The sequence below is a fragment of the Calonectris borealis genome, chromosome 2, assembly GCF_964195595.1.
Source record: "Calonectris borealis chromosome 2, bCalBor7.hap1.2, whole genome shotgun sequence".
NCBI lineage: Eukaryota > Metazoa > Chordata > Aves > Procellariiformes > Procellariidae > Calonectris > Calonectris borealis.
In genome coordinates this window covers 75,315,043-75,339,135 of record NC_134313.1, presented here as the reverse complement: position 1 = coordinate 75,339,135, position 24,093 = coordinate 75,315,043, and the positions used below count along the sequence as shown (strand labels likewise).

The window sequence follows — 24,093 nt, the reverse complement described above, 5'->3', positions numbered from 1 at the left end:
CTTTGGCAGTTTGTTGGTGATATGACATAATTAAAATTTGACAAAGGCAATAGACAGAATGCCATCCAGCAACTTCTAGGATTTTATACTTGAACAAGGTATTTTCTTAGCTTGATGAAGTTGGCTGGTATGGTTACACCTCAAATAAGTGACCTACTGTATTAAATTCTTCAATAGGCTGCTGAAAGAATGCTCTTGCCTTAAAACCGTTCTTTAGATTGATGTTGCTTCTGTGGGAAAGCCACTGGTAATAGACTATGGCAGTTGGAAATCATTATGGCTAGGTGTGATTTGAGTGACAAAAAGGAGATTAGAAATATTTTTCAGTGAAGTGTAAGTTGAGCTATATTTACTTCCTTTATGTTGTTATGGTTTGTCACTGATATTCCAGCAAATATTTCAGAAAGATATATGCAGCTGACGAGGGGAGAATAGCTTGCTATCTCTCGAGTAGTCATCAGCTAGTGTTATTTTAAGAAGTATCAAGGGAGATTGATTAAAATTATGCCCTCATGTTCTTCATCCACCAAATTAGATTTCTTGAAATAAAAACAGTAATCTAAATCTCTGAGATAATTAAACACCAACTCATAAAATACAGTTTAGAGAAATACTCAAATGAAAAAAACCCTTTTTCCTCAGTGAATTCTTCTGAAGGAACTGGCATGGGATGCAGACTGCCAAGTATTCTGTGTTTAGATGTTAACATCAGGGAAGGGTAAATAAACTACAAATAATTACTGTAAAAAGATTACTTTCTTGGGCGATTGCATATGTATGTAGATGCAATCAAAGCAATGTTATACCTACCTCTGTTTTCTCATGTTGGTTATTTGTCCATTTCTTCTAAATAAGTCAAGACTGAAATGTGTTCTGTAGGTGAGTCACGAGAGGTTAATACTGAAGTTGAAGTCATGCCCGCATGTTACTTTTTAACAGGCTGGCTGTTTGACGATTTAAAATAAAAGTGACTGATCTCATGCTGCATTTCCATGTGGCTACTAATAATTTGCATGGCTTGAGTTCTTAATAAAGGCAGATTCCTAAGAGAACCAAAGGCTGATGGAGTTGGGGTGATTGTACATGAGAAGAAGGAAAAAAAAGAGGGAAGATCTGTAAAGTTTTCCTGGTCCAGAAACAGGAATACAATCAAAAGCAGGTTGTTAGCCAAATTTAGTATCTCTTGTAGACTGTACTTTGTCAGTTGTAACTTTATGAATAGGTGTTATGTCAAGACATTTTGCAGGAGAATCTGTTCTAGCAAACTGAAACCCCTGTTTATTTTTGGGTCTCTCTGTTAAATATTGATAGGATTTGTTGTGAGAAATTGTAATTAACTGCTGGGGAAGTATACAGTGATTTGGCATGAGTGTTCTTGCCATAGCCTGTTGTATAGCATAGTTGTGTAACCTTGTGCCTGTCCTGCCAGTGAATTTGACTCTCATATTTGCTGTTACAGTGGAACCTATTTTGGCTTGATTGTAAAGCTGTCGCCACTGGGCAATGACCTGAGTGGTGCTCATATTAGTGTCCACGTTTATGAGCTACTAATGGAAACGGAAAAACCTATTTCCTTAATCAGGTGCTATTGGATCTAATTACTGTGTTCAGTTTGGTTTTGTTGCGGAGAAGGAAGGCGAGTGCAAATCCCCAGCCACAGAATGTTTATACAAACACATCATAGTGCTTGGGCAATTACAAAGGCCCATGTAGTGAAGCAATGTTTGTGCCATCTCTCATTCTTCCTACCCTTCCCCTTGCTGTTTTTCAGTATTGCAGCCTGCACTCTCTAGCTGGAGGCGCAAGCTCAGTTTACAAGTGATGGTGGTTTGTGGATCACTGTGAGTCAGCCTCCTCAAGGAGACAGATTTTGGCCACTGATGATAACTACTTCGTTACTCTCGACGGATGAAACTATGGTGATGGGTATTTTGCGCATGGGACAACTGTCTCCAGTAACCAGGGCCTGCTCCTTTATTCCACTGCAGGTAACAGTGGAAGAAAGCTAGCCTGGAGAGAGGCTGTAGTTTTTCAAGAAAAGTGCTTATTTAAAACCTGGAAATAGTAGTATTGTAATTTCTTGATTCTCAGAAGCCATTTCTGGAATTGCTATGAAAAGGGTGCTGCCGCAACCTGCAGTGCTAACAAAATGATAAGCTAGTAATGAAATTACATTTAAGCTGTGTATTAAAACCTAATATTGAAAGCCTTGTGTACTCATGCCCGTATTACTTAGTTACAGTTGGGAAACATATACCGTTAGTTGCAGAGATGCCTGCACTAGGTAGCATAAATCTGCCTTGTAATTTTTTGAGGTCACTGAGTGAAGAGCTTCTGTTTGAGGTTGAGAAAGGTTAAAGCTTTGAAGCCCTTATACACAGATGGGTAGAACTGGTAGAGCTACTACACTAGCGCGAAAGAAAAAAACAAAACCCTTGTAATACAGACAAAGCCTACCTTGCCCTTGGACACACAGATGCATTTGTGGTAGAATGGGGAATGCAGAATAAATATTCTCTTTCCTTTATTAACTCTTGGACAATAGCCATTCCTTCTTCCCAGAAACACGAGAGGTTTTGGAGCGTGGGCCGTCGGCTCTTTGCGCACAGGAGCGGGTGGGTGGGTGGAGGAGAGAGGCGCCTGGGATTCCAGGAGAAGCTCTTCAGCGGAATGTCTCCTAGTGGCAAAATTGGCATGAAGTTTAAATACCAATATTGCTGGTGGCAGATTTTAGAGTTAATGTTTTGTTTATGCAGTTCTCCTTTGGGTGTTATATTGTGCCCTTAGCGTAGTCTCCTAAAGCTGTACAGAGCAAAACAAAGTACTAAGCTGATGAGCAAGCTTTTATTGGCACCTTGTTTTGTTCTTGTACAGGAGAAAATAGGTCTGTACTTATTCTGTTATTTTATGATTTGGGGGCAGGGGAATTATTTTGCTGTCTTTAAATTCTTCAAGCTTCTGTGAGTGAAAATAAGGTTAAAGAAGTATGTCTATTGCTTGGAACAAAAAATATTAAGTCTTTCCAACTTCTCTGAAATAAGTGTTATACCTGAGCCGGCCCCTGAGAAAACTTTCACAACTCATTTCACAAATGAATTGGTATCCAGCTATTTTATTGTTCTGGAGAAAAAATACTTACGTCTCAGTCTCATCAGTGTCATAGCAGCAAGTGTCTAAATTTACTGTGAGGAAAACTCTCTTTTTAATGTAACTTAGATGAAACATGTTTAAGTTATGGTTTTAATATACTACTTCAATGTAGTAAAATGCTCAGTTAGTGCAATAAAACTATATCTAGGTGGACTATTTTTTCTCAAGTGTAAACCTCACATATTTGAAAGCAGTTAGTTGAACTTCTGTCCGAAAAGTTTTTGGGATGAAAGGTTTTACAGAATTTGTCATGATAGTGATGTCAATACCTGCTTAAGCAATTGATTTGGAAACAGCTCCTGCCAACATTCGGTCTCCTCCTTTGCCTGAAGGGACCTGTATCTCCATTTCTGACCTCTCAGGAGAGTGCTGTCACTGTTACATGCAAGTGGACCATTCCGCATTTGTATTAAAAATAGAAATCCAATGTACAGAACAGTGGTGATGTTTGACAATATGACATAGGCTGCAATCACCCTAGTTTTGGCATGTTGAATTATATAGTTCACACAGGGAGGGTGTTAATGAGACTTGCCTTTGGGATATGCTTTTTTAAATGGACTTAGCAGCCTTTTAACTGTTGTGTTTCCTATTAGAATGCTGGTGATATTTGGAATCGTATTAATGAGTAGGAACTCAGTTTAAAAAACAGTATAAATTTTTGCTATAGCAATTTAAGTCATTTAAATTGGAAGAAAGTAAAGAAGAAACAAACAAATGGGAACCTAAATAAAAACATCACATTAATCTTAACATTTGATTTGGGAACAAGATATTTTTTGAGCCACCCTCAGTTTTTGGGAGATACCATAGAAAATGAATGATGGGAAGAGATTTGCTTGCAAAAATACTTGTTGAAGGAACACACCATGTTGGCATATGTAGTGAAAGACTCTCTTGATGTGTAAGGTGCTCTCAATGCAAAAATATATTAGTTAATTTTAGTCTTACTTACCAGATTGTAATGGGACAGTTGTCAGAGGTGAGGGTATTTTCTCCATGCTCTTGATGACACAGTGCTGGCTAATACTTTTACTCCGGACCAGACCTTACAATAAGTGATTCTGGTATTTTTCTGTGCGTCTCCATAACACGGTGATGGATGACTGATACTTGGTAACCGTTTTCCTAGTTGCCTAGCTATCGCCGCTGAGGTTTTCTAGATATGGGTCAGAGGAGAAATTTTTCTTGGAAGTTTGAGTCATCTGAAGTGGATGCAGTGGACTAGTGGGCCACGAGTATGGCCTTAACTTGCAGCTCAGCTGAACTCTTGAACGTTATTTTTCGAAGAGATCTTTATAGTGAAGCAACAGCTTAAGCAGTAAGTTTCTGTGGTAACACTATCCTTGTGTAATTTACAGGAATTGTTTTATTATCCAAGACTAAGGTAATTCTTTCAAACATATTGTAGGTACCATTTGATTACTGAAAAGACACTTAGTGCTTTTTTAGCACAGCTGTTATGCTTCCTTTATTCTGCTTTTTCTTGTGATTATGTACTACTATCCTCTGTTACCCCTTTGTTAGTGTGCTTTGATCATGCTGTCAAATTAGTCCATCTTCATAATACAAGACTAAACAGCTTCTGGTTTGTACTTGTCTGTTGAACTTGATAGTTCTGCTTTTCCTCCTTCCTGGAAAAAAACCACACCCTACTTGATATTGGAATGGCTGTTCTGTCACGAGCCATCATTTAGGCTTGTATAACAGTCAGCCAGCAACTGCTATAGGCTTTGCATGGAATTTATTGCATTTTTTATATTGTTTTAGGTTTGCAAGCAAACAAAATGTTACGGATGATTATAGAGCTCTGTGAAGCTTGACATGTTTAAGGGTAGATCAGCAGAGTGGTTTGTAAACCAAAAGTACTCTCAGCACAAGTTTAACCATAGACAGTAATGAATATAGATTCCTTTCTCATAGCATCCTGTTGAGGTTTTGGCAACCACTGTGTCTTTCTCCAGCCAAAGGAGGATCAGCTTGTTATCAGGACACTGTTGTTTAGCAATCAGGGCTGACCCTTCAGGAATGGAAATTACTGAGTTACTTGATTCCACTCTTTGGAAGATGCGATCTTTGGATCATAGCGTACCAAAAAGGTCTATGACTGGAGAAAAGAATCTCTTGAATATTTTGTGCTAAATGTGCCACTGTTCTCAAGTGTGAATTGTGTCACCTGATGCTGAATTCCAGTGAAGGCTGTAGTGGGAGGGAAGGAGGGACGCCTGGGTCAGTCCCTGACGTGTTATGTTTTCATTTATATGCTGAGGTGCTCTTATATGCCTTTCTGCAATGTGACCATCTGTGCCCTAACGCTATGTAAGCTTTGTTGTTGTTTTATGGATTCAGTTTTCTGGTTCGGTGTCTCACCAAACTGAGTGACTGAGAGCTGTTTCTGTTACCCTCACTTGGATGGTTGCCTTTGCTTAGCAGGGAACCCTGCTCCCCCCACACTTCACAGGGCCATTAAGGTGCACAAAATACCTTTACAATCTAGACCATCTCAGTATTGTTGGCATAAAAAAGTTACTGCATATGCCCAATGCCTGAAATCTTTAATCCACTGATGGTTTAGTTCTCCAGAGGAGCCACAGGTCTCACTGGCTGGGGCACAGGGTGGCCTCTGACCGCCTCTCCTGTGAGAATTGACAGGAGGTCGCTGTCAGGACCACATCAGGTGTTAAACCAAAACTCAAGCTAATGAAGTGAATCTGCTGAAATTCAAACAAATTAAAAACTACCCAGACAAAATGTAGGTGTTATTTAGCTTGATGTGGCCTTACACCCTTGTCGTGTGGGCTATCTCCTTCCCCTGGCTGACAGCTCTCTGGAGGAGAGCGGCCAGTTGCGCCTTTATAGCTTGGCACCATTTCTCACTCACAGTTTGATCGTCGCCTAACAGAGGTTGAAGTGGTTGCCACTCTGGCCTCTGCCCAGGCAGCCTGTGGCTGGAGATGGGAAGGTTGCTTTTGGGACAAGGACCTTCTGTGCCAGGACCCACTAACCTCAGCTTTTCTGGCATTTTGGGGGCCTGTGGCCACAGGCCATCTTTCTAGGTTGAGTGTAGCAAAGGGGTAAGAGGAGGGAGGGAGGCACAGACCAGGCAAGGTCCTGAAACTTAGGATCCAGTGCCTGTGGTGGCCAAGATTGCAAACATCTGTAGGGACCAGGGGGACAAAAATCCTCCTACAGACAGGAAAACCAGCATTGCCAAAGCTAATGAGGGGAGCCTAATGCTGGGGTTGAGAGATCCTACATAAGCCTAAATAGCAAAGCTTTGCTTGCAGGATTTCTGTCTATCACATACTCACAGCATTGCTGGCTTTTGTATGCAACGCTGCACTTTGTGTCGTGGTTCCCCTCCAGTGTAAGGACAAGGTTACCACTTATATAACAATTGCAAAGTATAGTAGAAATTGACTGCAGATCTATACCGTACGCTGTTACAACCACCCTACCCCAATTATTTAATAAGTTGTTTCTGAAGAAGGACTATATTTATTCACTAGTAATCAATATTTTCATCTGGTTCTGCAAGGGCAGTCAGGACAAATGAATTGTGTGTATTAACTTTTCTGTTGGTGCATAGGGCTTGCAGTTACTCATCCAGTTACTCATCAGTGCAATTTCTTATTAGAAACATAGTGCAATTTCATATCATAAACATTATGTCTAACTGGAAAAAAGAGTAAAAGAGAAATATCATAGATTTCATTCTTGTACTAAAAGTGTTTGTGCCCCAATAAACATAAAATCAAGATGTTTAAATTTTTTGCTAGTGCAGCTCAAGATATGACTTCTTACAATTAGTCTATTTAAAGAAAAATATATCATTCTGTTAAAGATTATCTTCTCTGAATATGTTTAGGGAAAACAGCTAGTTGAGAGAAGAACAAACTGCCTTCAGAGCTGAACAAAATTACATACTCTAAGCAAATCCTTGTAAGCTAGATTGCCAGAGCTCTCTACTTTGCTCTGAGACACAGGAGGTATTGAAGATGACTGTGTGTGCAGATTTGTGGAAGAGCTGGGCTTATGGTGAGAATGAGAAGTCAGTGTATAGCCATGATTATGATGAGATCTGACTCTCATTCCAGTGAGGGAGAACACTTACGTTTTTGTTTCCTCCCTACAAATCAGCACCTTCATCTTTTCCTGTTTGGTGTTTCCTAATATATTTTTTTGGCAATCTGAGAAATCTGTGTGCACAGAATCTGTCCCTACAGGTGGCCATGTGCAGTTCCAGATCTTCTTTGGGAATTGTGCCTGTGTATCTATAAGGAGTGAGAGATATTGCCACCAGAAAAATCAGACAAGACTATGTTAAATAAACCTGTGAAGCCAGTCTTGTATACTACTGCCCAAGATGGCAGCTGACGTATTTCCTATTTAAGAAAAAGCATGTGATATTAAATTTTCTGTCCAGCATTGCTTGCTTAGAATTCTTGTGCCACTCTCTGAGGAATCATAGAATCATAGAATCATTAAGGTTGGAAAAGACCTCTAAGATCATCTAGTCCAACCATCAACCCAACACCACCATACCCACTACACCATGTCCCTAAGCACCTCATCTACACATCTTTTAAATACTTCCAGGGATGGTGACTCAACCCCTTCCCTGGGCAGCCTGTTCCAAGGCCTGACCACTCTTTCAGTAAAGAAATTTCTCCTAATGTCCAATCTAAACCTCCCTTGGCGCAACTTGAGGCCATTTCCTCTCGTCCTATCGCCAGTTATTTGGGAGAAGAGACCAACACCCGCCTCACTACAGCCTCCTTTCAGGTAGTGGTAGAGCGCGATGAGGTCTCCCCTCAGCCTCCTCTTCTCCAGGCTAAACAACCCCAGTTCCCTCAGCCGCTCCTCATAAGACTTGTGCTCCAGGCCCTTCACCAGCTTCATTGCCCTTCTCAAAATGTCTAAAATAAGCAAAATGTCTAAAATAAGCAAAACGTCTAAAATAAGCAAAAGACAAAGCTGCAAAGAGAAGCAGCGTTCTTAGATGGGTATGTGAGGCTTTACTCAGGTTTGAAATAGAAGTAGGAGCTCTCAGGCCTCAATATCAGGAACACTTGCTGATAGCTTAACTGTATCATGTTAACACACTAAACAATTTGAGAGAGAAGATGGCTGGTAACTGCGGTACAGAGACAATGTTAGCAAAGGTAGTTAGTCCCTGTGCTGGTGGGGAGAAAGAGGCAGCAGTTATTGCCTACAAGACATTGGAAAGTTACCTCTTGATGAGGAAAAGCAGTGATAACATACTGGCTACTAAAAAATCATGACCATCAGGGGTTAGGCATCTCATGACTTAAAAGCTATTTTATAGATCTTCACATCATTAAAGCTACAGCAAGATTGTCCACTCAAAATAGTAATTTACAAGGCTTATAGAAATGGAAACAAGACCTCATTTTGACCTACTTCATGTAACTGCAAATAGAGATTGTGTATTTTTTCAATTATATTCATTCTGTCAAATTTTGCTTGCCTTAGTATACTAAAGAGAGAGAATATGCAAAATACTTCTAAGATGCAAGGACTAATTAAGAAGACTTAATTTCTGCTTACTCTGTTAAATGATCCTAAATCCATCTGGTGCAGTCTGCCTCCATAACCTATGGATACATTTATAATAATCCCATAAGCAACTTGTTGGAAAGAAAATATTCATGGCTGTCGTGTAGGAAAAATAAGTTGGGACTATTAGATATCTGAGACGTCTGGAAGGGCCATGAATTTCCTGGTGGAAGACTTTCTCGGTGAAACAGCTGGGGCTTATTTCTCTGTCTAAACACAAATAACCTGAAAACTGTTTGAAGCGTATATTTAAACATAAAAGCTAGCAGGACGTTTGCTCTACCTGCGAAGAGCAATGCAAGCTTCAGGAAAAAAGGACACAAAAAACCCAACCTGAAATATCGCTGCTGTCGAAATTAAAGTATCATTTTCAAAAAAGGAAGAAAGAGTAGGAATGTCTTCTCGTATGCATAGTTGCTCTTTGCACTGAAGTAACGCTTAGAGAAAATGTTTTCTGATATTTTTTTCTTTGTGGAGGGGAAAAGTATATTTTTAATTTCTTACTTTGAACCTTCTTCATGCATGACAAAAAGGTGCATTCCTCTCCTGGTTTAGGATGATTGAGTCAGCTATTCCTTGCCTGGCCAAGCTGAACAGCCATAGCTGTTGTTTTCTTTTTAATTGGGCTTCACAATGGCTTTTGGATTATCAGAAACTTCCTACTACTTGTCAGCAGTTTTCCAATCTGTGGATCTTTGTTGTTGGCTTGTGTTTTGTTTGGGTTTTTTCCTTTGGACCACTGCCAGATGGGCTTGAACGTTGCCTCTTGCCTTTTTTTTTTTTTTTTTTTTTTATTCCGCCAGGAAGTGAAAGCTCAGCCAGAGGGACCGGAGGCAGGAGAAACATGGGTCTCCATGGCCACAGGGATGCCCCGGGGCACCTGGGGTTGCCATGGCCGTGCACCAACCAACTACAACAGCAAAGCGCCTGTGGAGATTTTCAAAACTCTTTCCTCTTTCACGGGCTGCCTTTTGAATGCATCCCCAATACCCAGTCCTTTTTTTTCCCTTTTAAATAGAGCAGGCCTAGTTTATCAACTGGGGAGGATTTGAGCACTGAAAACCAAACAAAAGATATAGGCCTTCTTCCATGTTGAAAGGACCTGTTTCTTAATTCACTGACAGGCTGTTGGAGAAGATGACATCATCCCTGTGGAGCTGATAAAGTTACACCCGTGTATACATTGTGAGGTTAGAATGGCACCAAAGACCTTGATGCTTCGCGAACTGCAATTGGTTTTATGCCTTTTTTTTTTTTTTTACATAAGGGTTTTGCCTCCATCCTTTTACTGTGTAGTGTAAGACAGCAGCTTAACCAAGCCAAGCTACTCTTCCCTCTGTAAGAATTGCTTTCAAATTAACCGGCAAATAAAAGTACCATGAATAAAACAGAACTTTGTGCTTCGTATTTCACAGTTTTTGATTGTAGCTCGCTTTCACTGGAGTGTGTGAGCTATGTGAGACATTTGTCCATAGTGAATGAAACTGTGAGGATGAATAGCTACAGCTCCGAGGTAATGCTCAATTATGTTTTTGTGGTGTAATAGCGGTTAAACCCATACTGAAAATAAATTAGTTCTTGCTGTAATTCATAGTAAAATCAATACTGGAGAGAGAGAGAGTAATGGCTATTCTTTTTTTCTTGGATGTGTTGTTTACTTGTTTCTGTGTTTTAGGGCTCTGCTACTGTGTTGTTGTTTTTTTTTTAAGTACATGAAGAGAGAGTATCATGATTATAGAGGGAATATGGAAAGTGAGAGACATACCTGTCTCTTCCCTTCCTACTAGTTGCTCAAAATGCATGCTGTTTTTATCAGAGAGGAGAGGTTTACATTTTATTTGAGCCAGGTATTTTTAAAGTATATTAAAGCTACTTTGTGGAAGGGAAACCTCTTTTATTCACTGCTGTTAGTTAATATGATGCTTCTTGTAGCATAAGGTAGTATATAATTAATTCTCGTGTCAGAAGAAAGCATGCACTTTTGTTTCTAGACTTTTGAGAATGCAGCAAGTACCCAAAAGGCCATGTTTGGAGAAGAGGGATGAGCTTGTGACGAATGCCTTGATCTAAGTCTTGGGAGAACATTTGCTCTTTCTGAGTGTGCTAAAAACTTGCTCTTTAACTACAGGTTAACCACCTTAGGGTTGATTCTGCTGTGGGAAGTGTGACTCTTCCCACTGCTTTAAATTTACTCCTAGCTTTGTTTCAAACTGCAAGTATTGGGCATGTTTCTCCATGTGAAAACCTTCAAACTCTTTCCAACTTTTAGTATTAAAGGTGTCTCCTCTACATGCAGCCACGTTTCCTTCATAAACCACACATCCACATTCTCATTCAACTCTAAAACATAGATCAGTGTGTTTATTGTGGCTTTTTTTGCCAAAGTACAGTCTTCTGTAACAGAGTTGGGAAGTCCTTAGTTTTGTGAGGCGCAAGTATGGTGTTGCTGTACCTTCTGGGAAACACCTAACCATGCAGCAGTCCATGCAGCTTCAGGACATATGTGTATGTGATAGGGTATTCCAAATTATTTTGCTACAGGCAGCTGTGAGGGCCACTTGAATTTAACCAAATGGTTATCAAGGCTTATCTGTGGTACAAAATGTTACACCAATTAATTTGGGAATAGAGAGCTGTGTGCAGTCTAGGCCAGCTCCTAAGAGCATATTCCTAAGGGCTAGATCCCCCCAGTCCACTTAGGCATCTCTAAAATAATTTTGACAGCTTAGTCTTCAAAAGATGTCCACAACGTCTTCCCCTTCCTCACTCTCAGATATCTAAGGGATTATTCTTCCATAATACCTCAGCTTTGGTGGCAAGTCAGCATCAGACACTTCCAACCAGCTGCTCCTGGGCTGTTTTTACAGCTTGGTGCCCAGTTGCATTGCAAAGAAACCCAACCATTTGTCATGAGGTAGATTGTCAAAGTGATCTATGCTAAAAGTAACCACAAGAAAGTTGTTGCAACTGCTGGACAGAGGACTAGAGTACATACATGAGGCTATTGTCTCTAAAGTTGCCAAGTGCCAACATGGCTGGCGACAGCATTTAGGTACGTAAAGGTGCCGTGTTCGTTTGGTCTTGTAGGTGTCTGTGAACATTCCCAGCATCTTTTCTGCAGGCAAATCCATTTGGAATCGACAAGCTAGACATCTGTAAGTTTAATTAATCAATTACTGCAGAAAACCATGTTCAGTCTTAATAGATTTGACCCATGTTACCTATAAATACTGCTATTTTTTGTTTATTTTGGTCCTTCAAATGTTTTTAAAAAATGGCCCCTGGAAACAAGGGCCCCAGGTGGATTGGTTTATACAAGCTTTTATGCTTATCGCGAAGTACAGGTACATTGTGATTCTTTTGTGCATAGAAGAAAGTGATAACTACGGCAGCGATCTACAGTACCTAATACCAGATGGTTTACAGGGATACTTGAGTACCACCCTAATGGACCAATTTAAATAATAGCTATTGGATAGCTGATGTCTTGAACCGTACATGTTTTATATGCTCTTAATTACAAGAAATTAGCCTTCCTATTCCTAGAAGTATTTAACTGCATTTGATCTCTAAGCTTTGAACTCTAATTATAAGCTTTATTGGCCCATTATGTACTGTATTTAAGGCTCACTTTTAAACAGTTTTGTATTTCTTTCATTTATTTATTCCTTTCTTCTGTAAAAGGCTAAGAGCATAATTGACTTTTTTTTTTGTTCTTGAGTACCACGATCCTCTCTTGCTTTTTCCCAAACTATCTCAGTCTTTTTGTTCTCTTATGGCATCGCATTTAGAGCCTGTCCACTGCCAAGGAAAATGAGTTTATTACTAAGGCCATTTGTTTCTAGTTATTTTCTCTCTATGCCATTTGAAACAGGGTGATCAGAGTGTAAGCAAGAAATGAATACTGTTGAGGTAAGGCTGGTAATGCTGCATTCATTCTTTCCTTACAAACTTATATTTTACCTGTAACTGAGTTGGAGAGCATGGTTTTCTGTTTCAGTATTGTTCAGATGTGATCCTAGTGAATGCAGAGGTTCTCTTTTGTTTGCCTATTCTAGTCCAGACAACTGTTTTAAAGCTGGGGGTTTAACTGCTTGGCAGCTAATCAAACAAGGAAGAAATGGATGATTAAAAAAAAAAAAAAGGATGAAGCATAAGTGCCAAATAAATTCTGCTTAAGGGTAGAAAAATCTGACTTTAGATCCTTCATGTGCTTTTATAAAATGTGGAAGTACGAGTTAAGAAGAGAGTCTGCAGGGTACATGTATTTTCACCATTTTTTCAGTGTTCTTGTATTGAGTTTCATTCTCTTAAACTTTTTAATCATGCTCTTTTAATGAATTCCCAATTGTTGTTTCGTTTTGAAACCACAAAGCTTTTAAGAGGCAGTCTAAGTATTATAGAGTTGATGACTAGTTATTAGAATATTGTTAGTAGATGAAATCTTTCATTTAAACCTCCAAGATTCAGCCTGTGTCTGAAAAATTATTCTGTTGACAAGTGCATGATGTTCTCTTTGGTAATCCTGCCATGCTTTATTTTCTTTTGTATTCCACACAAACCCTTGGTGTGAATGTGTTTAGTGTATTTTCCTGTATCTTAATCCATGGGTTTGTGCTAGTGTTCTGGTTTATTAATTTTTTTTTAGCTTTCAGATAACTACCCAGAAGCTTTTGAATCAAGTTTTGATTATAACAGAAGACAATTTACCCTGGGCTTCCTGTTTCTTTTACTGACTCTGTCTTTGACTCTCATCAACTCCAAATCTCCCCTGCTTTGGCTCTCAAAAGTTTGATTTTTGCTAGAACTGCAGTTGTTTCAGAACTATACGTCCTGCTCTCCCTCTGAAGCTGTCTCTGCTCCCTGCTCCGGGTTTCCAAATGGCCTAGTATCTTGTCTCTAGTTTCTCTGTTTTCCTTAGTTTTAATTTTTTGAAGAGGAGGGATCATAGATGCAAATAACCTCTTCTCTCAAATACTGACTTTAAATAGAGCTTATCTGAGGACGGACATTCCAGCTGCATTATTTTTAAAAGGATGCAGATGTGAATCATATGAGTGGAAATGCAATCTGCACGTTAGGTTAGTGGTAATCTTTTTTTTGTGGTATATTGTCTAGTAGGTGTTTAGCCACTGTGTCAGTGAAACCACCACTGTTGAAGATGGATTGCATTTATTGCTTACTGTGTGCTTGCTGTGCCTCTGTAATGGTGCGGGCAGTTCTGCAGTAGTCCAGTATTGAGCAACCTATGATGTCCAAAATGCAGTTAGAGTAGCGATGGTGGAATCCTTAGAACAACCTGTGTCTTTTAACTGCTCAAGCAAGGTGAAGGATACTAATAGAAAGCTTGTTCTCAGGGACGTGCATTAAGAATCAAAGGCTGCAAGTCATAGGTTCATTCTGCTATATCACTTCAAAAAATATTTTTCAAATATGAAGTACTTTGCAGTTTTCAGCTTAACAGAAATACAACAGAAGCCAGATGGAATTGTTTGCCACAAATTAAGTATGATTTTTGCTTTCCTGGACTACTTTTTACCTTTAAAAGAATGATTTCTGAGATTTTTAACACAGTGTTTTTACATACACACACTCTGAACAAAAGATTCCTCAGATGATAAACTCCATTGAAGCTAATCCTTTCCCTCCTCCTCTCACTTTTTTTGACCTATCTCCTTCTCGGAGATTATTTCCATTTCCTTGGATACCTTCCCAGTAATTCCAGCCAAATGATAATAAGAGGGTGTCAGCTGCTGGCATCCCCTGTGTATCAGCCAAAAAGCTGTATATACTTCCAGATAAAGGATCCTGTTCTTGTAGTCCTTCTCCTTTCTGTTCAGCTGAAGATGTACTTAACCACGAAGGTGAGAAGAGCTAGCTCTTTCTCTTCTTAGTTAGGAAAAGCTGAACACAGATGGGGAAAGGGAATGGAAGAATCTAAATGCCAAAAAGTTAATGACAGGATGCAGAGGTTAGATTATTCTCATCCTGTAGGTTCATTGTGTTTACTGTGAGAAAACTAGAAAATGCAGTAGGTTGTTTGGGTTAAAGAACTGGAGAATTTTTGGTCTAAACAATTTGACTTTGCAAAGTTCTACTGTTGGCTGTTTGATTTGCGGGTCATCTCAAATTTAACTAATTTAACTTAAAATAATTGAATTAGGTGGGGGAGAAAGAATGTGTATTAGTTCCCCATGCAGCATGCAGTTCTGCATAGTTTTTATGCAGAAATTCAATTATTTTCAGTGTTTTCAGTTAGCTTTTTAAAGTTTATCTTAAACATTGCAGTAACCCCCATCTCTAGATGAATTTATTTGGCTTTCTTGTTCTATGGTTGTTGACATTTTGAGCACACACATACTTTCTAACAACGCCTGTGTGGCTGCTGTTGGAAGCCAGGGTGTCGTATTTGGACACGGATGCTCTAGTAAACTCTAAATTGCTCCCTGTGGAGCACTGTGTTAAAGGGAATCACAAAGCAAAAGGTCTGCGAGTTAGTGACATAGTTGTCTAAGAATAGCAACAGGTAGGCATCTACACGTTACATTTTCACTGTGGTGTGTTGCGTGTATTTCAGAGACCCCTGAAATAGCAGTTTCAGAATTTTGAACTCTGAACTTCCTTTTGTTATTCTTAAGTCAAACCCATAATATTAATGTAACAGCTTTCTGTGTTTGTTTTCAGTGTCTTTGTTATTTCAGCAGAATATTTTTATTGGCAGCATATTGTTCCAGTGGCTCTTGAGAATCTAATGTGGCATTAATATTTCACTTCATGCACTGTATTACCTGACCCCAGGAGTATTTTGTGGCGTCTACCAGGCCAGAGATAAAAGCTGCTGTTTCAGACTAGGAGTGCAGGCTACATTCAAAGTACCAGTGCTTTCATATCAGAGTAGCAGTTCCTTTTAAAGTAATTGTGCTCTGATGGCCCTACACCCAATTATGCAAACCTTTGGACTATACTTTGTGTGTAGGCATGGCTCCATCAATGCAACTGCACATAAGCTCCTCAAAGCTTACAAAGTTTGTGAAGTAGTTTGACAATGGCAATTACTGTGCTAAAAATAAACCAGAGGTACATTAGCATTAATAACTGCTCCCACAAGCTAATTGCACCTCAAGAGCTGGGGAATATAGCTGTACATGCTAAACTACTTTTTATAATGTAAAGTTACAGATCTAGCGAATCAGTTGGGTTTTTTTTGCCAGCCTTTAAATGAGTATGGAAGAGTGACTTTGCTAGAGTTGAGAAACCTTGCTGACTTTTGTGAGTGTGGATGACTGAAGGTGGCACAGATGCCTTCTTCATAAACAGCCTCCTATATAGAGCACGTGCCTGACCTTACTTTTAGAATTCTGACCTCAGAAAAGTATTGGTTTTATTGCAATTTTTAAAGAACTCTTAAGAAAATACTTTGAGTTACAAAACTATATTTAAAAAGAAAAAAAAAGTATGGGGAGAATGAATATAGTTTTGTTTTAAACAATTGCAATGGAGCTACTTGGAGCATAGGGACTTTTAGATCAAGGCACAGTGATTGTACGTTGGGTTGCTGTCATACTTGAAGATGAGAGCAGTTTTTAGAGTACACTGTTAATTTTGGGCACTAACATTTGGCTTATTTGCTTTCCTCTCATCTCATTAATGTCAAGCTTTTTATCCAAGATGGGTCATGTGGCATCACTCCTGGGCTAGATGCTTTGGTCTTTCTCCATCATGTTGCCCAAAATGATGCTTGGAACATGCATAACCGTGGCTCAGACCAGTTAGCACTTACTCACATTAGACCATCCCCATTTTTCATTACTCCATGAGAACTAACAGTGACAGCAATCCTGTTACATTTTAAAGGGCCAGCTGTGTGCCAGCGCAGAAAATCTGCATCTGCTGATCTGTAATAAAATTTCAAAAGCATTAAAATATGATGCCTTCTAAAAATAGCATGGTTGTTCTAAGTTTGAAGTTTGGCCTTGGATAGAAAAGTATTAAATATTGATTTGCACCAATCAGTTTGTGCAGTTTGCTTAGAAATATGGAATACATTTGGGCTGGTAAGCAAGAAGAGCTGGGTTTTTTCCTCCTTTCTCCTGGGTAGAAATTGGTTTTGATAAAGAAGGGGAGGAGATGGCAATGCAGGGGGAAAACTGGCATTTGTAGGCCTTGTTAACAGGATTGCCATTGCACTGGAAACAGCTGAACCAGAAGGGAGCGTGTTTAAAAACTGCATAGCTGGAGTGTGTAAATGTGTCAGGCTTGTGATGTGTAAAGCAAAACAAGACTTTGGATTTAGAAAGGAAAAACTGAGCGTAAAGGAATTTTGCTTTTTTATCAACCCTACTCTGCAAAGCATGCTCTAGGTGAGTAAGGAGCATGCCACCACTAATAAGAACAATTACCACCCCATAATCTGTAGATGAAAGATGAGCTAAGACATTTGAGTAAGATAAGGATTTTCCGAGTCTGTGCCAGAAGCTAGAATTGAAGAGGGATTTTTATTTCTGCAACTTGATACTGGATTACTCTAATCTTTCCCCCTTTCTCTCTCATTCCCGTTCCCTGTAATTTTGGAAACAACCAAATGAGCAAAATAGTTTGTCCAGTAGCTCTATCTGGAGTTACTGGAAATCTGATGAGTTGGTTGTACTTCCAGCTAGTGGCTGCAAAGTCGAGCGGTTCTGGTGATTTCTAGTAACACCAGTAAACAAGCATATCTTCCTATCTTGTAATGTAGGGCCCTTCATCCTATGAATGTGATCCTTGATCACTATCTGAACTGAATTTTTGAATGGTGGCTACCTTTATTTAAATGGAAGATAAAATCATGAGAACGTTTGGCTCTATCTTTGCACACACTGGCAGTTGACTTGGTAACATCTTGGTGTTAATTCTTTCTGTGGGTCAGTGTTTGAAACAAGGAAAAAAGTCATCACTGGTATACTACTATCAAACTATTTTGAGTCCTCTTAAGCTTGATAGCCTTGCAGTACAAATTATTTTGGCACTACAGGTTGAGGGACTAGCCACTACTAGCTAGATTTGGTTACCTGCAAAAGAAGATGATAAACGGAGCTTCTGCCCTGTGTTCTTGATTTCCTGGCAGCCTATAAGGAACACTTGCATGAGTTCGTTGCTTAACTTTCCTCAACCTGTGTGTGTTCACGTGGCAGACGGGTGCCTTGCCACTGAGGGCTCTCTGGGTGCTGGTGAGGTAAGGATGACCCCAGAGGCAGGGCAAAGCCCGAGCTCTGCAGCTCTGACCTTGCTGTGCCTGTTTCTGGTTGTAATCGAAGCCAGGACACCCTTCTCCTCTTGTATGGTATGGTTTCACTTTGTAATGGGTTAAATGGTGAAGGATGAGGGAGTAGGAAGCTCTGCTTTTAAATGTTCTGATACTTTAACTGTTTAATCTGATGTTTGTTTGCATTTGCATAATTAATTGTGTAGAATTTTTTAGCGTGAAACTTATAACAGTGTAACTATAAACTTAAAATAGTGTAACTATTGCTCATAATTCTATGGTCTTTTTAGGTACTTCCTGTTCATTTTCCTTACACTTCCCTTACATTTTCTTACATTTCCATTCTTCTGTTGGAAAACTCTGTTTCAGGGTTATTTAAAGAGTTTCTAACTGTGGTGATCACTCACAAGGGCATCAGTAAAATTTATTGTGCTGAAACTATCATTCTGTTTCACTTTTTAAAAAACTATTCTTAAGTACTTATGTGGAGATGATGATTAAAAGACTTAAACACTTATGGGACACAATAATTGTGAATGTAACCTTGATTTCTTCTCCCCCCCCCCCCCCCCTTGGGCATATACCTTATGATTTGGTTATCAGTGATATGATCACGTATTTCTTAATTGTTCATGTCTTGCCTTATTGAAAGCACAGCATGGTTCTGCTCTGAGAAGCGTAGGGTGTGTGTGACCTGTTTCGTTTCCTGAAGATGTTTGGAAAGTGAATGAAGGGGGAATCTGCAAGAGAGAAAAGTGTGCCATGGTTACAGGCAACGGATGATGCTGTCCTGAAGTTCTGCACTTGTCATTTGGCTCTGGCTTCTTAAACAAAGCTGTTCTTTGTGTTCTGAGGGGGCTCAACTTTTGGTTCTGGGATCTAACTCTCAAATTCAGTCAATTGTTGCTTTTTTTGAAAACTGTAGGGAAAATATCTAGAAGAAATATATGCATAATATATACGTTTATATGTGTACACATATATATACACATAGGAAACTCTTGCGATGGTGTTGTTTAGGCCTGTGTGTGTGCATGATGCTTTTTCTGGTTTTCCATTTATCTGTTACGGTTGCAGCATAGGTACTATAATGGTTGGATGGTATAGTTCAGTTGCCACTGCATGGATACTGATTATGATCCAAGAAAGTTCAAACATCTCTTAGTTCCTGTTTTGGAATGTTTATTGTGGAAAAAGGTAAATCTTGGACTGGTTTAATTTAGTAGCTCTACTTGTATTTCAGTAGCACCTACTACTTCTTGATACCTATCTTGTCATGACAGAGTACAGATCTTAATGTTTCAATGAGGTTTCAGTGTGAAACTGAAGATGATAATTAGCACATCAGTTAGATTTTTAGTGAGGAAGATGCATGCATAAGACACTCCTATTCTCCTTGCTTCCTTCATCTAAACCCAGTGGGAGGATGGTTGCTGATAGCTCTGGCCATCCACAGCTGGTGGTTCTGGCTGAAACACGTTTTAATGACCATTGCATGCAACAGCTTTTGTTCCTTCGCTCATGTGAAACACACTACTCCTAGGTAGACCCACTCTTTATAGAGATGAGAGAATTGGGGAATATCCATAGGGATTCAAAAACATGTTCTGGATATTTTCTCAAGAAACTGTTAATTTGAGAAGATGGGAATGTAATTGAAATGCATGCATAGTTTTTATACCTTTACAGAAGCTTATGATATGGCTTGGTCCTTAAGCTGCAATGAGAAAACTTGAAGTCTTGCAGCAGACTGAAAATGCAGTAATTGTGTGTTTGATTAAGAGAAGCAGCATTACACTTGTCCCATTTGATGGTGTTGATGTTTCCATGATACCGGTAGTAGTATTTTAACGTGACTGTAGAAGAGTATGGAAAATTGCTGTAAAGCCTACAGGATGAGTTGCATTTAAATGACTTGTATCAACGTTTTGGTTCTTCTGAGCAATACAGTAAAGTGTGATACAAAAATGATTAATGATTTGAAGGGGCGGGCAAGAGAGATTTTAGAAAAAATGTGTTTGTAAGCTCATGAAAAGATCTTGCAGAATTTGACCTTGTGGCAATAGTATAAATTGGTTACGCAGTTTCATAACAACTAAACGATGATCTGAATTTTGGGACCAGTAGGGAATGCTGAAGAGTTAAATAGAATTGTGAAGAACAAAGTGAAATAAATGGAATTAATTTTGAAAAAGTTGAATAGCAGTCTCATTCATGATGATGGAAAACAGCTCAGTTAAATGTTCTTTGAAAGACTGTCTTTACTCATTCTGCCTTTTGATTGTCCTAAGAGAAGATAGGTGCTAATAAGGATTTTAATGTGAATTGTGATCAACGGGAAGAGCATGTCATGAATGAACTAGATGGGGCCATTTGTGAGGGTCTCCAGAGACGGGAGAATTGATGTGTAGCAGATAAACATGGGATTAACGTTGAACAGAGGGGAGAGACCAACTGCTACTAATAAGCACAAATGAGTGAACATCAGCCATCCTTTGTGTTGAAAAAGGCAGGCAATTTACTAATTAAAAATAATTCATAAGGTGGCTTATCTTTTTGTATTCTGCCTGTAAAATATGTGTGCAAGTGAGGCTTGGAGGCAAAGTAGCAAAGTGATCCTATGTAAGGATGATTTTAGAGTTCATTGCCTTAATACTTATACTCCTTTTAAAAGTGGTGTTTTGCTCCTTTCCATCTCTGCGTGTACACATTCAAGAGAAGAAAAAAATCTTCTTGGCAAGACTCAGTGTTAAGTAATGGAAATAAAAGATATTGCCGTTTCTCCCGTTACCCTAACACTCCTATTAATGGATACAGCATACAATGTACAGTGCTTTAAAGCCTGAATGAATACTATGTTCAGCTGAAACTATGGAGATGAGATGAAAATAGGTAGAATGTACTTATTCTTCTTTATTTTGTACATGAAGTACTTCCTGTTCTCATCGTCCTTTTTATACACTAAAGTCGTAAGATACTAGTAAAGCACAGTTTCTTTTCCCTAATTATGCAGTATAATTGGAAATTGTGGGCAAATCTCCTAATCTCCATAGTGACAGCAGAACATTTATCTAATTAGTAGTTTGCCTTTTGGCTTTACTTTGAATAAATTAGCATTTCATTAGATACCCTGGGCTACTGGGAAAAAGTTTCCCAGAGTAGTATTTAGTCTTTGTTCTCTAAAGAGTGCATTTTGAATTAGCATAGGTTAATAATATCCTTTGTAACTGGAAAGATACAGAATAGTAATACTGTTGTTATTTTTAATATCAGAGGGCTGTGCTTGAAGGTTCTTTGCTTTCTTTAATCCCCAGGAGTCAGAGTAAAAACTTATGTTGCCTTATTTGATGACTTACTCTTTCCCCAGGGGAAAAAAAGGAAAGAAAAAAAATGGAACAGGTTTGTAATACAACTTGACATCCTCCTTCTACCCTTTCCCTTTCTCCAGAGGATGAACTTTTCTTTCAGATTACAAACAGTGCAAAGCGTAGTGGTACGGACTAACCCAAAAGTCATGCTCTATCACTTGCTAATTATAATTGAGCTCTTCTGCAGTATTTCCAATGCAGCTAATCCAGAATAATCAAAGACTATTTGTATTCTTTTCTTGCATATATAAATCAGTGATAGGAAACTGGGTGACTAAGTTTTGGTATTGACTGCCAGATAAGAAGTGTGGCTACTTACTATGCTTTCCTGAACAGCTACTGGGAACCCGTAACTTTGATGGGAAGTTAAAACAGGTAATTCATCAAAGATGGATTCTCATTGATTTTCTTTTCTAGTGTTAAAAAGAGCAGAAAGAGAAATCCATGATTGTGATAAATGGTTGTAATTTCCTTTCCTTGAGTCACTGGCTATTTCAGATCCTTGCTTACCCTTTCAAGGAGTCATTGGCTGCCACCTGTGGCAGAAGATTGGTGTGAAGTATGGTGTTAAATATTCTCCTCTTCCCAAAGTGGCCTTTGCAGCAGGGATGTACATTTACGCCACCATCATCACGATTGCCTTTTGGTAGATAGAGGCATGCGAAGGACCTGCCAGTTTGTTTTGCCAAATCCAGAGGAATGAAACATCCTCTGTTTGGCAGGCCAGTCTGAGACCGGCTATCAGACTGGATTTTGTACCTAGTAGCACAACACATCTGGGACTTACAGTATTTGTGAACTTGGAAGTTCCCTGCAACCTCTGAGGCAGGTTAGCGCCTGGCCCTAAAATGAGAATGCCAGGAGATCTGGGTCTTGGTTGACCGCACTCCCCCTCGCTGCAGGACCCCAGCTCTTGGCTGCCACACCTTGCACTGTCCCTTGGCTATATCCTTCCTCACAGAGGCTGTTCAGTAGCTCATGAAACAGCTGCTTCTTCCTTCTACCTCCATCCAGAGGCCCAGAAACTCTACTTAAATGTACTGTAATAACAGAGAACAGTCATTCATATCCTAGATACACATTTAAATTAACTTCTCTTTCCTTATAGGACTCTAAAGGCACTGTGATAAAACCCTCTAATCTCCTTCTGTATGTTCAAATAAATAAATTCCTCCGTGTTTGTTAGTTGTGTTGATATTCTTGTGACCAAGACATGTGACCATGGTCTAGTGAATATGGACTTAGGATTGCTTAAATTGCCAAACAGCACCCATTTTCTTATCCACTCCCTACGTATGGTTTATTTTGGTGAGATCTTGTCTGGGGACCTGGAAAATGGGAAGGCGATGTTAGAGGTATATTAGAGAGAATGACTGCTGTAATCTAATGATCTGAATTTTGTTCTACAGCTTGATGACTGCACCCTGCAATTGTCTCACAACGGTACCTATCTGGATCTAGAATCGACCCTAGCAGAACAAAGAGACGAATTGGAAGGCTTCCAGGAGGATGCTGGGTAAGTAAATGTTTACTAAATTTAGATAAATAAGCACATTTGTTCAGAGACATTGAGGTTTTGGGAGTGTGTGTGGTTAACTTGGTACGTTCAGGTCAGCATAGGAACAGAAAAGATAAAATTCTTTCCTCTGTAAGCACATGTGTCTCTTCCTTTCCGTAGTTAAGAATTTTATGACTTTTCTATCTACCTTCACTCTAATGGTTTCTCTAAAAGAAGACGGCATACTGTAAGAAATCTATCAAGATGGATTTCTTGACTAGTCTAGTAAACTTTTATAGTTCTTTGGAACTTGATAAATGAGGGTGGTTGGTTCTGAGAACTCTGAGATCTTTCTTATATGGTAATAGTTGGTGTAGAAGATTATATTGGGGTGGTGCTCCTGAAGTTATAAACTCAATTTCTTTGTGCCTTATGATTTAAGTCCTCCTTTTGTATTCTTGGAGGAAAGACCTGTATTGATTTCTATTTTTACTAGTCTAGTAAACTTTTATAGTTCTTTGGAACTTGATAAATGAGGGTGGTTGGTTCTGAGAACTCTGAGATCTTTCTTATACGGTAATAGTCGGTGTAGAAGATTATATTGGGGTGGTGCTCCTGAAGTTATAAACTCAATTTCTTTGTGCCTTATGATTTAAGTCCTCTTGTATTCTTGGAGGAAAGACCTGTATTGATTTCTATTTTTATTCCTGGAATTGATTTAGCCATCCTGGGGTGTGTGTGGTGGTGGTGGTGTGTTTTGAATATTCTCCTCTCTTGCCTTTTGCGCCCACCCCCCCCTCCCTTTTTTTTCTTTTTTAAATTATTGCTGGCACACATGAATTGCTGTGACACAGCTTTCCATAAACCGTCTCTGATGAGAACTGAAAGTGAAAACAAAAGTTAGCATCAATGTGTGTCTGTGTGAATGCATATATAAAATTTGCTTTTTAGAAGGATTTTTTTTCTGGGCCTTTTAGGTGATCATCTCGTTCAAGATATCAAATGAACAGACAGTCTAGAGCTATTTTTGCCTTGCTGGTTGCTATATTGGACTGGATAGTTGTAATTAATTTTATGGGTGCGTTTTGGCATGGACGTGCATGTGAGTAATGCAGCTGTGCCAGAAGGAAATTAACTGCATTCTGAATTGGCCAGGGCTTGTTAACAGGAAGAGATGCAGCCCTTTTGCTTATACTGGTTTCTCTACTTTTTGTGATAGCTGTCTTGTCTTGGTTTGATGAACACTTCTTACAAAT

The 24,093-nt window shown here is 39.2% G+C and overlaps 1 protein-coding gene across 3 annotated transcripts in view; it reads left to right on the top strand.

Moving 5' to 3' along the window:
* The window catches only part of FHOD3 (formin homology 2 domain containing 3), a 407,490-nt gene that overhangs the window by 10,674 nt on the left and 372,723 nt on the right, over positions 1-24,093 (top strand). For all 3 annotated transcript variants that reach the window (XM_075142372.1, XM_075142371.1, XM_075142373.1), the window contains exon 2: positions 22,749-22,855. In XM_075142372.1, coding sequence (XP_074998473.1) covers positions 22,749-22,855 — 107 coding nt within the window. The remainder of the gene's footprint in view (positions 1-22,748; positions 22,856-24,093) is intronic.